General features: G+C 35.0%; 1 protein-coding gene across 3 annotated transcripts in view; it reads right to left on the bottom strand.

Moving 5' to 3' along the window:
• Nucleotides 1-15,051: 15,051 nt before the first annotated feature.
• LOC131078083 (uncharacterized) overlaps nt 15,052-17,370 on the bottom strand; it is a 45,258-nt gene continuing 42,939 nt past the window's right edge. For 2 of the 3 annotated variants that reach the window (XM_058015724.2, XM_058015725.2), the window contains 3 exons: nt 16,152-16,215; nt 15,696-15,952; nt 15,052-15,549 (listed from right to left, as the gene is read on the bottom strand). In XM_058015724.2, coding sequence (XP_057871707.2) covers nt 15,462-15,549; nt 15,696-15,952; nt 16,152-16,215 — 409 coding nt within the window. In that variant the 3' untranslated portion in view covers nt 15,052-15,461. The remainder of the gene's footprint in view (nt 15,550-15,695; nt 15,953-16,151; nt 16,216-17,370) is intronic. The other variant, XM_058015726.2, reaches the window with a different exon arrangement.

The raw sequence follows: 17,370 nt of genomic DNA, 5'->3' as shown, positions 1-17,370 counted from the left end.
TAGGAAGAGTAACAACATATACTACAATGAAGGAGGAAGAAATATTTTTAACCACAATAGTAGAAAAGTGGATCTTGCAAATCAAGAAGAATTAATGGTGTAACTTACAAAATAAATATTTCTAGCTAGGACATACAATAATTTAAATATTCAATGAAGTTTGGTTCTTGTAGAGTTAACAAAAAATATCTAATTTAAGAAATGTATGTAAAGTGAAGTTATTTAAAGGTTTAGGCATATCACTAGTATTAAATGTTCCATGTTTTTCTCAATATCATGAAGGAGAATCAAAAGACGGTGATTTATTAGCACAATAAGAAAATGAGATACCACAACAACAAAAAAGAAGAGATTGAAGATATTTTACATACTAGGATTCGTAGAAACAATAGAAAAAAATAGTATGAGAATTATTTGATGAAGTAGAGAAGCAAGATTAAAGAGGATTCATCTTTGTTTTTAAAGGCCAAGGTAGACCATCTTGTTTTCCTTCTAGCCCTCAAAAAATGAGGCTCACTTTTCAAAATATGAAAGTGTTTAATACAAGAACATCCCAAGTTATAACAACAATATTATGTCAACTAAAACTATTTTATTTTACTTATTGGTATTTTAATAGGTTTTCAACAACATTGTAATCACCATAGATCCTATCATATTTCATCACACTTGCATATTTTTCTTTGTGGTTGGGCATATGTGTTCTACACAACCTACAAAATTATCTTTAATTTATAATATATTATAATCACTAAAAAATTATAATTTATTTAACTAACCTAGTGTCAGGCATAACAAGGTAACACATAGTTTAACTTTTTGTAGATTGAAACAACTTTTTTTAAGTTTGTAGCAATAAAGGAACACATTTCAAGGTACATAATATTGAGGAAATATTATGGTGTGAATTGCATCAATATTAATTAATCTAAAATCGCCTTATTCATTCCAAATGTCTCCATCACACATTTGATCGACTACACATTACATTTGGTATTTAGCTTTGAACCACCTTTTTATTGACTAAGATCAATCCTAACACTATAAGATATTATATAAAAATTACTCATAGTCATTTGAATGAATTTAGTTGATAGTTAAATTTTAAAAATTGCATCACTTTATATTTTATTTTAATATCATTTGACTTCTATATTTTTTCCAATTTATAATTAAATCACTTAGACCTAGCATGTTGGAAAGATAATTATAACCTATTTATAACTATAACAATAAGAAACATATTACATTATTTTTTAATTTCATTTGACTTTCATTGTGTCATGAGTCTCTAAGTCATTATGTTGTGTGCCTTGTTTTAGGAGGAAATAATCAATCCATCATCATATATCATGGTGTGAAAGGTTTCATTTGTTGTTGCTACCTCTTATAATGCCTAGATTTGGGGGTGAGGTAGGTATATTGATCATTATTGTTTTAGGCATGAAGAGATTGATTCATGAAGATGAGGTCCATCAATCCCACTTATCATCATTATTTCATTTTTTGTATGGTTGGATAATCCTTGATTGGTCCATCCATCCATTACTACATCAAATTTTAGGGAGAAATGGCCTATAATATGTCAAAGAGTGTAGGATGATCCAATTGAATTAGTGGAGTAACATCCTTGAAAATCATATAAAATAGAAATGTAGCATTTTGAGATATTATTTTGTGTTTAGTGTTGTGAAAGAACCAATAATTTGAATTGCTTCATTTAAAATTAGTGGTTGGAATTACATTAGTAAACAATGTGTTCTAAAAAGGTCAATCAATATAGCCACTACCTTGTATCTAGGCTTTGACAAAATTAAATAGGATAAGAATGTCTACGGTAAAACAAGAGGAAAAGAGTGGGTAGTAGGTTACGATAATGTAGGGAGAAAGAAAATGAGACATTTGAGGTAGGGTGATTCTCATTATGTTTTAGGTATCATCTAAAACTTTTTTATTCAAAACAAATAGACAAATAAAAAAATCCATAAATTTACTAATCTCTCTATTGTACATTAAAAAGGAGGAGATTGATCTATTTGTTGCAAATCAAAAACTAAAATTAAAAAATAAAACTTAAATTTAAAAAACATCCTTAAACAATTAACCCCCATTTAATTTTAACATACTTAAACAATTTTTATTATAAAATGTATTTTTTAATAGAAATTTAAAAGTGGGAGTAGGGGAGTTATAAAAAAAATTGTAGGAAATTTTGAAAGAGAGATGGGAAAATTGATAAGGTAAATTAACCACTAATTTCTCAATGTTGTTGTTTTTGGATTTGATTGTGTAAGCATCAACAATTTGGATCACTCTATGAATTTAAGTAGAGCTATCTAACATCTTGATGATGGATCATCGAATGTAATCTGAAATGTTGGTTCTTAAAATATTACATAATCAAATCAAGAAATAACAGCATTAGTCTCATAGATTGTGGAAATCTGATGGCACTAATTTCCTCTCAATAAAATATAAATTCTATCATGACAATGGCTCTTGAAAACAACATGCTCTAATACCTTATTAAAAGGGATAGGGGAACATGGGATCTTATGTCATACTAGAAGTAGTAGAATTCCACCTACTTAAAAAATGAACTAGACCTAGGATTATAGGTCTCTACAACACATCAATATAAATGTAAATGAAATTCTTTAAATATGTATTCAAAAGGAAATTAAAAAAACATAGTAATATTCAATAAATAGATTCTCTGTTAATCTTATTTAATGGAGATAATCTAATATAATTTCTCCTCACACTCATGCATTATCTCACCTTATGTTCTCACATTTGTCATTTTAAAGGTTTTGTAGTGAGAATTTATATTCAAATCCTTGTGACATGTAATTTAAGTGTTGCAAGTAGATAAAATGCTATATTCAAATGACTAATAGAAACTTCATCATATCACCTAAGCCAAAGGTTGCCCATAGATAATCTATACTAGCAATGACACTCTAAGTTGAATGGACATTTCAATAGTGACTTGTGAGGTAGAGCAACAATTAAAAATAGATATAACTAAAAAACTATCAATGTATCAACTTATGTATATTTATAAATGACAAGGTTCAAAATTTGTCTAGTTCAAACATTCTAGAATGCCTCTTATCTCTTATTATCATGGTGATATTTTCAGCCATTCTCTATATATGTAAATGTTATTTACCCATTATAAATAAAATACCTAGTCAATTAATTGTAAAAAAGCTTTCAGCAGAGAAACCATGTTGCAATTTCTAAGTCGTCTTGACAATGAAATATTAATATGTTAAAAATATGTTTCCGGTTTCTACCCAATGCCTTTTCCTTAAATCAAATACTCCTTAACAAGAATATATCTAGTATTGATTCCAAGACTGAAAACTCATCATATCATAATAATCAAAATTGATCAATTAGGGCTCAACTGAATTAAAAAAACATCTACAACCGTAATTCATATAGTCAGTAAGTTTCAACTCCAATATTAAATATTAAATATTAAATATACAACTTATAATCATAGTCATCAACTAAGATGTCAAGCTATAAATTTCCTCGCACTATAATTATTTCCTTGCCACCTATTTTTTCTGCTTCTGGCTCTTTCTTTTCCATTTTTTGCCCCTTCTTTTTTTATTGTATGCCCCCTTTTTTTTATCTCCAGTCCTCCGTGACTAATGAATATGTTATATCCTCGCCTAACCAATATTCGTTTGCCCAGACGTTGCATTTGCATCCAACTTCTTCCGATCTCTTTAATCTTCTTCCTGCTCGTTTGAAGAGATCGTGATCAGTATTGAGATTTCCAAGGATAATATGGGTACTTGGAAAGCTTATCAACCGGAAACGTGTAGCTTTTCTAATATATCAAGGAAGAAAATTGGGTGTCGATGAAACTGTAGTCATAAAATACTGAATTCAGCCTCTCTCCACTTCTATATGCTCGGTCTTCCATCCCTCCTATTCAGCCTCTTCACCTCCATTTCATGAAGATCCGCAGTGCGCAAGCGGCTAGTGTCACGTAGCTTATGGGGTCTGGTATGTTGACATGTTGGCCACGTAACCCGTCTAGATTTACTTTATAATCTTCACTCCCCCTTCTCGCTTCTCAGCCATCCAATTCGCTATTGTCCATGTCCTTCCACAAACCAAGTGATGGGATGTGTCATACAAAGAACCTCCAAGACTCCAAGACATACATTGCAGGTACATATGGGAGATTAGTTGAGCGAATTTGAGCTTACCATTGTGTCCGAGGTGCCTAAGAAAATAAGCCTTTTGTTTCGTCCCAGTTGGGCATTGAATGTCACATGGGCAAGGGTTTGAAATTGGGAATTGGTTGCCAGATCTAAAAGATAGCCATATCTCCAGAGCATTTTGGATCAAATCCGATTTCATCATCACATTCAAAAGGCTCAAAAATCTTAAGATCAACTATCAAATTGTCATTTAGGACAATTTGATTTTGGGGCAAAAAAGATTTAGCAGGCTAAGCCATACAACCCAACCTATGTGAAGAAATTAATTTTAATGACCCCGAGACCCAACGGTCAAGGGATCAAGATGCACCAAATTAATCAGGTTTCAAGTTCTTTTTCATGTTGGTTCTTCTCCTATGAATCTTGAGTAAGAATCTCGTTGTTTTGTGAAGCCTTGTCTCTTCAAAAATCTCATTCAAATTGTCCACCTTTATTTCATTATGAAACTGATTTTAAAAATCTTCGTAAGCTACACACTCCTTGATGAAATGTCATTCAATTTTCACTGCCCTCTTGCTGCAAAAAAAAATGCACATCCTTTTTTCTCAATCTTCTTTGGGCACCTTCCATCTTCCAGTTTCATATCTCAAATGATGAGATTCAGTCCTTAATTGTGCAATTATAACTTTGGCCTTTCCATTGATTGTAGATCTCAAATAAACTGTTTCATCATGCTCCCAAGTAGAGTTAAAACAACTTACGTATGAGGAACAGTTTTGCTTTTGCAAACAGTGTACTTCAAGAACTTGGTAAAAATGTTATTTTAGTAGTTAATAAACTGGGTTTTTGAATGCATTTCAACTCCCAAATTCTCAGTTCTCATTAATGGAAAACCTGAAGGCTACTTCTCATCCTCCAGGAGTATTAGACAAGGGGAGCCAATGTCTCCTATTCTCTTTATTATTACAGCAGAAGCATTTGGTAGAGCTATTAAGGAATTGTGGATCAACGGTCTAACTTTATTGCTACTCATCAACAGTTTGTCGATGATAATCTTCTTCTAGGTGCAACTAAAGTTAAAGAAGCAAAGCATTTTCTAAATCTTCTTACCTCATATGATAAAGCCTCGGGCCAGATTGTTAATAAGGAGAAATCATAAATTAAATTAAATTAAATTAAAAAATTATAAATTATGAAAAAAGTTCTCAACCCCACAGCAAGTGGAGAGAAGAAGAATTTCGAGTATTTTCAGTTGCAAGAAGGGTAATCTTCCATGCATTTATTTGGGCATCCCAATAGACAGAGGCCTAAGGAACTCAAAATTATGGGATCCCTTGAAATCAAAACTGGAGACGAACACCAACTCTTGGAAAGGCAAATGGCTCTCTTGGGCAAGCAGGTTGGTTATGTTACATGCGGTTATATCAGCTCTTCCTATCTACCTATTGTCATATTTGGCATTAACAGCAGGGATGAATGCTTTCATTATCAAAAAAATGAGGAACTTCTTCTGGCAAAATATGGAGGAGAAGCACAGAATAGCCTTAATTGCTTGGGATAAAATCTGCAAACCGAAGTTATTAGGTGGATTGGGTATCCGCAATCAGCAACTTCAAAACCAAGCTCTAGGAGTGAAACTTGTATGGGAAATGATTAAGGATCCAACAGCAAGATGGGTTAGGCTAATGCAAGCTAAATATATTGCGGATGAAGAATCAAGAAACTTTATGAGAGTTGGCAGCCTACCAAAGGGATCTAGGATTTGGAATTTCATAATTAAGAACGGGAATCTAGTTGTGAATTTCATTTCTTGGGATGTTCATGATGGTTCCGCATGCCTTTTTTGGGAGGACTCTTGGGGTGGTTACCCAAGTTTAGACAGCTTGATTTCAATTCAAAGCACAAGAAATTGGCTCAAACAAAATTGGGGTATTCATTTAAGGGATTATGTAGTTTTTTGGAGGACAATTCTTCTTTGGATTGGAACTGGAAGAGCTTTGAAGGATTGCCCCTCCCCTCTAATGAGGTACAGTTGCTTCAAGAGACATTAAAGGATCGACAATTATTTTTAAGAAATGGACAAGACTCCTTACTTTGGACTCCTAAAACGGGTCAATATAATGTCAAAGATGGCTATTATCTTTTAGACAATCAAACTATATATAACAGTTGAGAAATCCCACAAAAGTTGTTTTGGAGCAGCAAACTAATTCCAAAAGTCGGGGTTTTAGTCTGGTTAGCAGTGAAAAATGTTGATTTTATTGTAACTGTGGTCGGAATCCACAGGCCGACATTGATATCACAAAGGTTGTGATTATATTCATATTATTGTTATGAGATAATATAATTATATTATAATTATAATGTATAATTATTATATTATATGATAATACAATAATTATTATATTATATTGATAATGTAATAATTGGTGTCACTTGGAAGAGTGGCAACCCTTGGTGTATAGACATCTCTCACATATACATAATGAGATGTGTGATCTCATTCAAAGAACGATTTTGTTGTGATCGAGGGGAATTGTCTACAAGGTGTGATCGGATATTTGATGTGTGAGAAAATGTTCAGTGCATATATGATACCTGTGGCAATTTCAACATGGTCTCAGAGCGGAATGTACGCTCCTGTGTTTGTGCTCTGATGGAGATTAAATTCCAGCCTGTGTGAATTCAAAATGAATGTTACTATCCATGAGTGGTGACACAGCCAACCAGTTGTGTAATGGTAGTATTATATCAGTTTATATTGGTGATTGGCTAATTCATTACGTATTGAGACAAGCCCGAAGTTAATCAATAGTGTTCCGATGACAGTCACGTTATTGGGTTCACGTATTGATGCCATGGTTATTCTATGGACTTCATATTGTTTTCACGCTACACACAAGTAGCATCGAAAGGGAAGGGTGTGATTGCAAGGTAGAGATGATTATGTGCATCATGTTGTGAACACTTTATGGAGTTATGCTAACATTATCTGTTTCTTTGTCCTATTTCAAAACATGGTCTAAGTTTCACCTGGAGATGCAGAGTTATTATAGTCCATGAAATTTTAAAATAATCCAGCAACCCAAATTTGAAAATCATAGTGTGCTTTGACTCTTGTGCTCAAGATTCTTAATGAATATTCGGTTTAACTATTTTACGAATCGTTGTCGCTTTCAGTGAGGTAAGGGGTGACAATTTAACTGCAATTCCCAATGGTCACCGAGCAATGGACTAAAACTCAAGTTTGCCCGCAAAAGGTACCATATTCGCAAGAAAGCAGGATTTCTACCATTCAAAAATGGCAAGGTACGTGGTCGACTTCCAAACCAACCCAATTTCGATGCATACAACTACTCAACAAAATTCTCTGCCATAAATTTTGTTTTTTATTTCATGGTGCTCAAAAACTTGTGAAACTTATTGTTCCTGAAAACCCAAATGGCGTTGGAGGGACTTGTTGATTGGTACTACAGGCCTGTGGAGAATGGCAAATGGGTGATGCTGATTCCAAATGCTTTGGGGGCTTATACGCCTTGTGCAACTGAAACCCTGGTGGTTGCTCTATCGCATTTGGTCCTATGGTGCTTGATTTGTTATAGAATTTGTTTGATAAGGAAGGATTTTTCTATCAAGAGGTTTTGCTTGCAATCGCGCTTATTCAACTATGGGTTGGGGGCTCTCACGGTCTACAACACGGCAAATCCACTATACAAGGCTATTATGGGAATATTTGTGGTTAATTTGGATGGTCGGGGTTTATTTGTACCTTTTGAGGTTGTTACTTTGATATTTGAAAGTGTTGGCTCTACTGTGCATTGAAACTAAAGTCTGCATAAGAGAGTTTTGTCGGTACATCCGGTTTGGAGTCATTTATGTTCTTATTCGAGAAGCTACACTGTTCAAATTTATTCTCACTCTAAATAGTTACTATGACAGATGATATACATGAAGCTTTCAATCTAATTGTAGTTAGTCTTGTGTATGGTAAACAATCACATTGTACTGCTCTTATGCTAGTGCTTCCTAGGATTATATTTGATGGCATTTGTTTCTAGATGATGAGAGTCTCTTGGAACAAAATATCTTCCATGATTGGGACCATGTGAGCAGGGTATGCTTCTGTGATAGAGGGAGCAGCTAAGAAGATGTGCTTCGATTGATCCGAGGATCTTGGTCATATTGGTTCATAGGGAGTGGACCATGTCAAGATGGTTTCTTTAGTGATTAGTCAAAGGACTATGATTCATGTGATGGAGTCCCATGGCCTGTATGCTGACTCTTAGGTCATGATATTCCTAGATAGATGAATACTTGGTGAGCTTGGAATACACCAAGAGTAATGCAAACTCCAACCTTGTATTTCAGGAAAAGTCAAAGCATGTGGAGATCAAGTATCACTATGTTAGAGACATGGCAGAAAGGTATGCTATTCACTTAAGATACATTAGTACTAATGAGCAGACAACGGAGATTCTCACCAAGCCTCTTTTCAGAATAAAGTTTGTCTACTTTCGAGGTAAGCTTGGTATGATGGAGAATGTGTTAGAATTCGTAAAATGCGAATCCCACAACCATAGTTATCTTCTACAAGAATACCTGTCACACAATTAAAAAAATTGAACAGCAAACAGAATTGAAGACAATTAACAATAATTGAATGTATTGCTTTGAAATTGTTTGATTACAATGAAGGATATGATATCCTTATAAAGAAATCTAACTCTAAAGATAGAAACCCTAAATGGTGGATTCAACAAGATAGACTGAGAGTTGAAATACAATGCATGAATTAGTTAAGTATGCACAAAAAGCATAATAAACTAATTAATGCATGAAACTCTCAAAAATCTAAATATAGTTTGTTTTTCCTAGATTGCATTATGCATGGAGATAAATATTAATTAATTATTCGTAATTAATTAATTAACAAACTAATAAATGTCAATAATTAATTACTAACTAAGGCAACGATTATTTAGTATTAATATAATTAAGTGAATAATTAATATATGAATTATTTATTCCAACAGAATGAAGCCCTAGCTGAGATTGAGTCCCAGTATCATTGATTTAGTTATATGTTATACTAATATATTCTTCTTTTCAAAAGATGTTTAAAGTGTCAAACTCTTGATTAATGCATTTCTCTTTGAGGGAGACTTGAGGTGAAAGCCCTTATCACCACCCTCTGATATGGTTCATGGTGGATGTCATGTGTGACGCCATGACATTACCAGATGAGAGAATTTGTGATGATTTTTCCTGTACTAGTGTGTTTATCCTCTGGATGAGCCTTGGTGAATATCATTGTGAGGTGACGATCTCACGATGATGAACTCTTGTGCATCTTACCATCATTGTGAGGTGGCGATCTCACAATAATGGTGGATATCATGTGAGGTGATATATATGGATAAGCCATAATGGTGGATATTACATGAGGAGATATCCATGGTGGATATCACGTAAGGTGATATCCGTGGATAAGCCATAATGCTTGATATCACAGTGAGGTGATATCTTTACTTCCCACATATGGATGTAGTCATCGTGGACAATCATCACAATGAAATGATGTAACTTATTAAAGGTTAAGAAGGATTCCTCCCTAGCTAAGAGGGAGTGCTGATTTTATTGTAGTTGTGGTCGGAATCCATCGGCCGATATTTATATCACAAAGGTTGTGATTATATTTATATTATTATTATGAGATAATATAATTATATTTATAATTATAATGTATAATTATAATTATTATATTATATTAATAATGTAATAATTGGTGCCACTTGGAAGAGTGGCAACCCTTGGTGTATAGACATCTCTCGCATATACATAATGAGATGTGTGATCTCATTCAAAGAACGATTTTGCTATGATCAAGGGGAATTGTCTACAAGGTGTGAGCGGATATTTGTTGTGTGAAAAAATGTTCAGTGCATATATGATACCTGTGGCAATTTCAACAAAAAAAACAGTAGAAAGATTTAAGAAGATGGGTTTTGAGGGGCCCTCAAGGTGTGTTCTATGTAAGGCACAAGAGGAAACCGTTGATCATCTACTTCTTAATTGCCCTTTCTCAGCCAAATGTTGGAGATGGTTATGCGCCAGACTAGCGTGGATCTCGACCCTCCCCAATGATATTGTTACCCTCTTTCAAGGATGGCCAATTAGGCCAAAAGATGGCCTTCTCAGTTCTCTATGGGAAGTCAACCCCTCTAGCCTCATCTGGGAAATATGGAAGGAACGCAATAGAAGAATTTTCGATAATAAAGCAAGAAGGTTAGAATCAATCATCATATCCATAGAGACCTCCATTGTGGAAAACATCAATTGCAAGCTAGCACTGAATTCCATTCCTAAAAAAGAATTTACAGATTGAGATGTCAAGATTCGTCATAGATGGAATGGGATAAAGGTTCCCCCTTATATAGGAAGCAAAGATCAAAAAAGAAATCAAGCGGTTTGATCTCCCCCCAAGAGAAGTTGGTTAAAGCTTAACTTTGATGGAGCATCCAATGGCAACCCGGGTCTGTTTGATGTGGATTGTATTGTCAAGGATCGTGAAGGAATCATTAAGGTTAAAATTCCTCTTCTCATCCCCCCTGACACCAACAATGTTGTTGAATTTAATGCGCTTCTGCATGGCCTTTCTGAATGCTCAAAGAGAGGAATCAAGCATCTCGAAATTGAGGGAGACTCTGCTATTGTCATAAACACTTTAAGAACAATTAGATCCCCCAATTGGAGACTGCAAGCCCTACTGGAGAAAATTTTATTTTTTGGGGAAAACTAGAGAACTACTCATGCAAACATATTTACAAGGAAGCCAATTCAAAAGCGGATCTTTCATCAAAATTAGCAGCAAAGGGTCATGAATTGGTTTGGTGGGAGGTCGATTTTAGAATTCCTAAGAATTACCAATGATTTAATCTGTTGATTTGCCAGATTCTTCTCACAAGGCTAACAACCTTATGATGGTGGTTTAAAAATCAAGTTTTAATTAAAATTAAATTAGCAGTAGCTTCACGCCATTTAATTTTCCTTGCAAAATTTTAACTCTCAATGGATACTTCTTGATCTTTTGATCCAATCAGACCTGTTGTCAATTATCAGTCATGTTGAGTAGCTCTCAAGTTGTAGCTCCCAAGGTTAAGACGCATTTATTGATCTATCAAGAAGAAGTACTCTTTGCTAGGAAATTAAGCCAAACCCCAAGGATCTCTCCACTTTCATCTTATCAGAGCAATTGGTGAAGTCCTTTCTTCAAAAAGGACTCCAATAAATTAGTTAGACGAAACTTATCATTCTCTAAACAAGGTGGGGGTAATTTCTAATTTTGGCAGGTTTTTAGCTTTTCTTTCAATCAAATCAGTCAGTGCGCATTTATTAACATGGCTCTGGTGGATGAAAACCCGAGATCAAGAATTTAAGAGATCCAAGATAATGGTTCTTGGAACCCGAACTCACCAACGGCTCCTAAACTCAAGGCTATTCCATAACCCCACTTGCCTTGGAAAGCGAATTAAGTGGGAGAATAAGTTAATGCTTTTCTTGCACCAGACGGGAAAGTCACATCAAGAGAATGTTTTTCACTAAGATGGCAAATTCAAGTTGAGGGTGACGGACGCCTTCATTAATGAAGGCATTTCATTTAATTCCATATTTCTTTAAGCCCACCATCCTTATTTCTTCCTCATTTTTTGTCTTTTTATGTTGTATCTTTCGGATTTCTCTCTTATTAGCTAAAGGCAAGTCTTCGCTCCACATTTGGCAATAGCGGGTTCCTCCAGGATTATTATCAGACTATTTCCGGACCCGTTTGCATGTTTTGGAGTGGACACTCTGATATCCTTGTCTTGCCCCATCCATCAATGCAGCTTTAAAGAAATCACAAACCTAAGACTAAAGCGTATCTTATGCACTGTAAACCCCTTGGTTATATTGGCAACAAAAATGATCTTGGGGTAAGGTCATTTGGATAGAAGGGAGTATTATAGCGACAATTCGCAAATTTCATCAAGATTTGTGGCCTCAGTTCCTGATGTCGACTTCTCTAAAGCTAAGACTACAACGCTTGTGTCCGAATTATTTGAGCCTGAATTGTTAGGGAGCCTAGATAGGGTCATGAAATATGCCTTGCCCAGCTCTAGAATTCTGAGGCCAAGGGATCTTGATGCGCTTCATGAGCCAGAAGATACCATTAATTTCTATCCCTTCTTACTCAATCTCAAGGGGCCAGCCTTGATGAGACACAGGCAAATTGCAGCCATGGCGGTTGACTACTTAAAATGGAGAGTATTAATAGATCGTGCTCAAGACCCGGATAAGGAAAGAGTGTTCAAAGATTTTGCTATCCCTAATGGCTTTCTTTCGGCAACAGAAAACAATGATCCTCCCCACTCAAGCGGAGAAGAACTAACAGATTTGTAGAATGCCAATGAGGGTGGTTGTGGTAGTGGGAATGGCTGAGGTAGGGGTCAAGCTAGTGGCCGTGGTCGTCGTAGGGGCGGGGGATGTGCCTCGAGGGTTTAATTTTGTTTGTGGAAAAAGAAAGATATGTATTTTTGGTCATTTTTGTCTCGAATTTATGTATAGTCCTAAACAACTTGCTAGTTATAAGTGATTGGTAGTAGACTCTTAAGCTTAAGCTGAGCTGTTTCGAATTTTTGTGTGAGGATATATGTATTTTTTTTTCAGGCTTTACCCTTAATCTTGATCAGGAAGGACCAGCTCAAGCTTAAATTGTGTATTATGAACTCTCTTTAACATGAAATATTTTGGCTCTACCTTTATCGACCAAAAAGAACGAAGCAACCTAAAACTTTTAATTTTGCATTTATACCTCTTTAATACCAAAAGGCGTGAAAACTAAGCACATATTATGGGTTTCCATTAAAGAAGCTGACTATGGTAACCTGTCGCCTATCAATTATTTTAAAGATATTGATATGTTTGGAATTAATATCCAAACTTCCCATTTTTTCCAACAACTACTCGAACATGCAGTGCAAGGACCCGCTCAAAATAAGCCTTTTTTATTCTGGAGTTCACCATAATCCTCCAATCCTAAATAGGTTACATATAGAGTATAAATATGCAGTACAAACTACTTTAAAGGTACTTTCTGCAGAAGTAACATGCACATTGAGTTGAGTTTCCACGGCGAAAAATTGCAATGTCTCTTGAGGATGAGTTCATATTTGTTATATCAAAAGACTAACCTCTCTTCGACCATCCAATTACACCCTCTATTTACAAACATAAATAATTTTAACTGCAAATACCACTACAAAAAATAGAGATGTCAGTCAACATACTGTTCCGAACGCAATGATACTTAATGTTCTCTTAATTCACAAGTAAATCAATGAAAAAATAGAAGAAAAGAATAAACAAGTAAAAGACAGAAACGCATGGCAACAAACAAATCTAATAAATTTGTAAAGGTAAGAAGAGGTCGACAACAACTGTCTAAACAATGTCAAAACCTTCATTAGACTTAATTCCTAAATTTAATATTTCGCTATTATTCTGTTGAAAGAAAAAGATATAATGCCCTCTTGCTTTCAGACAACCACTGCCACAAAAGAACAAGACAAAAAGCTGCGATGGTTACATTAAGAAATACATTTGTTTCACCACGATGAAAGCTTGCCATGACCAACTTTTCTGTGTATGTCAAACTATCCAGGATAAAGGAAATAACCCACACGAATATTACCATACTCTTGCATCAATATGTGCAAGCCTAATAACGACGAAATCTCTAAGAAGAAAAAGAGGGCTTAAGTTAAATGGAAGCCCCTACCAAAGGGTAGTTAAAAAAATTGAATGAGAATATCGAGGTAATACAGGAGTTGGAGCTGGAGATTTGCTTAGAAATGAAGCTAAACATGGCATATGCCAACAATGAGGTGGAACTCTCACACTTGTCAAAGATTTGAATAGATGGGAAGATATGAATGGGTGTTGTCTTCAAGATTCTAATGAGGCACTCTAATCAAGGAAGCCAGCAACCTGTGTAAAAGATTTGAAGATGTAAGGACCTCACATATTTTCGGAGATAGTAATGCCGCTGCCTTGTTGGCCGACTTAGGAAATAGACAACGAAACCTTGGGATGGTGCAACGCATGAATACACCTTATATTGTCATAATGCAGTTCAAGAAGAAATCATAATCCTATGCAATGACAAAGATTATGATAACTAATACTATTCTATATCAATTGATGTCCGCTTAGGCTATATCAATAAGTGAGGTGAATATAGATTCAGAGGGGGTTCCTGTGGGCACTATACTCAGTTAAGAAATATGGCTCAAGGGGCCATTTGGATTACACTCGGTTAAGCCTTGTAACACCTGCTTCGGTATCCGTTCAGGAGTTTTAATGGAGCAGATGATAGCAATCATTATATGTACGGTGATTGGCTAGTCTTTCCTCTCACATTGGATTTGGCTATAGCTAAGCCTTAAAATTGAAAGTTCACTGGCCTAGAATAGCTAGAGGAACACAATTGCCAGGTATAATTTTGCTTTTCACTTCAGTGCCTGTCCCGAGTGGTTTGTGCCACTTTTTGTGTGGGGATTCTATAAAACCTATTGATTTTCACAACAAAAAAAATCCAGTAAGCGTATCAGCATATTCTTGTGAAATTGAAATTTATATGCAGACTACATTCAGTAATATATGTTGACAAATACATTACCATATTCGTGGGCAATGATAGACAGGAGAGAAAATTACTTTGCAAATTATACTGTTGTTAGGTGGATCTTGTTTCACGTATAGACAGGCCCTATGGATTCGTCAAAAAAGAAAAATTAACAGAAGCTTAATAAACAAAGGAAGCTCCTTTGATTTTGGGACTCTTGCATTTAAGAAAGGTACCACAACCAGGTAAAAGAATTAGACAACCACGTGCATTAACGTTTCAGAGTGGACTCAGAGATGTTCATACTACATAGAGACAATTAACTGTGCTCATAACTAGCATAGATATCTTAAATAAATCTATCTAAAAAAAGCCAAGAGATATTATTTTTAGTTTTTTTAACTTGCAAGTTATTTTATTTTTTAACATTATTTACTTTACATTCATAATACATAGAGAAATTAACTGTGCTAATGATGATGTGTGACAGCTGAATCACAAAAATTAGCACAATGGCAACTTTTGTACAATTAATCCGCCAAGTTGTTTTTCTGTAAACAAATGTTCATTCCTCCTGGTCGCTGCAACTCAAATATAAGGTACTCATATCTTCACTCTCCACTTATGCAATTAGGATGTCTTTGATATTCTACTACAGAATCATAAGCACCCATTGTGAAAGGAGACTCTGCAAAGCATCTATATAGGGTTTCCCATTAGATTTTGCAACATGAAAGCATCAAAGAGCAAGCACAAAACGTCACCATGCACAATGTTTACAAAAACACGTCTTATTGCATTATTCAGCAGATTGTTACTTCCCAAGCAAAGGTGAATATATGTACCTCAGCTCATGCCAGAAATGAGATGCCTTGTCCCCAAGAAAAGGCTCTAATTGACAGATAAATTCATTTTCACTGCACATCAAATCCATGTTCTGTTTCTGTGCTTTTTCTCCAAGGCTTGCAAACAAAAGAGAGAATACAAGGTGAACAAGGATTGTTAGATCCTGTTCTCCCAGGATCGCTTCCAGTTCCCGAAGGATCCAAGGTTCCAACCGGCTCTCTAATCTTTTCCTTTCAGCCAAATTATCTGCATTATTCTGGGAAGGGTATCAACAATAAGAATGTCTTGTTCCTCATCAAAAATAGATACATTCGCCCTACGTACATGTTTCTTGACAGGAATTGATAATAGGAAATTAAGGAACAGTACACAATATACCAACAATTCATAGACAAGAAGACAAACATATTATCATTAACTTATCCGTAAAATAACAAAAGAATGGTTTGTGTTACCTGTCTTATGATAGTTTTCTTTTTAAGGCAAGGTGGAAAAGCCCTCAAGCATTTACTGTATATGCTGCCAAAAGGCGACAGGTAAAACAATCAGTGCAAAATTGCAAATAACCATTGGTCCAACAATTAATAACATTAACAAGACAGAAGTCAACACACTAGAAAAAAGGAGTAGACAAACTATGATTTTTTAAGATGGGCAATGACTATTATCTATAGTTTAAAAATGAGAGAAAATAGTAAAGCCTAAGGCAGGGCTGCCTGGGTAGCCACCCCTGAGAATGTGACACATAACCCTTACATTGTGAGTATCCACAGCATGTTGGAGAGGGGTAGATTGACTATGTACACAGGGTATCAAAAACATGGCATTCAACATTGCACAAAAGATTAAAATGTTTTTGTTGTGAGTAAAACTGATTTCCATCCTTCTATTTTTTATTTTGGTTGGACCCTAACCAGTTCCAAACCCGAACCTCTACCTGGGCTTCCTAATTTTCCAACCTGAGCATCTATTTTTCCTGAAAGTGAAATTAAACACTTTGACAAAATGTCCAAAATTTTCCAGAATACCCCCGGAGTCTTGTTAACATTTGAAAAAATCAATTCTTTGCATTTACAAGAGGATTTAACCTTTGTGAAGGACCCTCAATTAAGGTTAGTCATTAATTTTGTATTAATTAATAATAAAATTTATAGACATCTTTTTCAATTTCTTAAATACATTTTTGATATGAAACTAATCATGTCAAGGATTCCATCATCCCATGCCATCCCCTGAAATATGGGGATCTCCACACGTCACCAATAACCATCTGCATCCGCTAACATTCTCATTTACCAAAAACATGGGATAATGTAGGCTCAAGTGCCAATACGAGAATTATGTCCATATTCCATAATTATTGTATCTACATATTCCTGCATTGAACTTCTATAATACTCCAGCTTAGGATAGGTGAATTAAAAGTTTAAAACTGCCTAGAATAGCTACATCCAATTGTACAAAAAGAAACAAAATGCCAAGGTGATTAGGTGTTGAACACAAGATGCCACGGGGGGTGTATCGGTGGTTTCCAAATCTTTTCCTTTTTCTATCCTATGTGTATATACCGATTTAGAGATCTAACATAAAGTAGACATACCGGTTAAATGGGAGTATAACACAAATCCAACCACACACAAAAGGGACATCTCATAACACCAGATGTACGAGGAA

This window comes from Cryptomeria japonica, chromosome 9 (assembly GCF_030272615.1).
Source record: "Cryptomeria japonica chromosome 9, Sugi_1.0, whole genome shotgun sequence".
Classification (NCBI taxonomy): Eukaryota; Viridiplantae; Streptophyta; class Pinopsida; order Cupressales; family Cupressaceae; genus Cryptomeria; species Cryptomeria japonica.
Note: the sequence above shows the minus strand (reverse complement) of the source record. Positions and strands in the feature narration are given on the sequence as shown.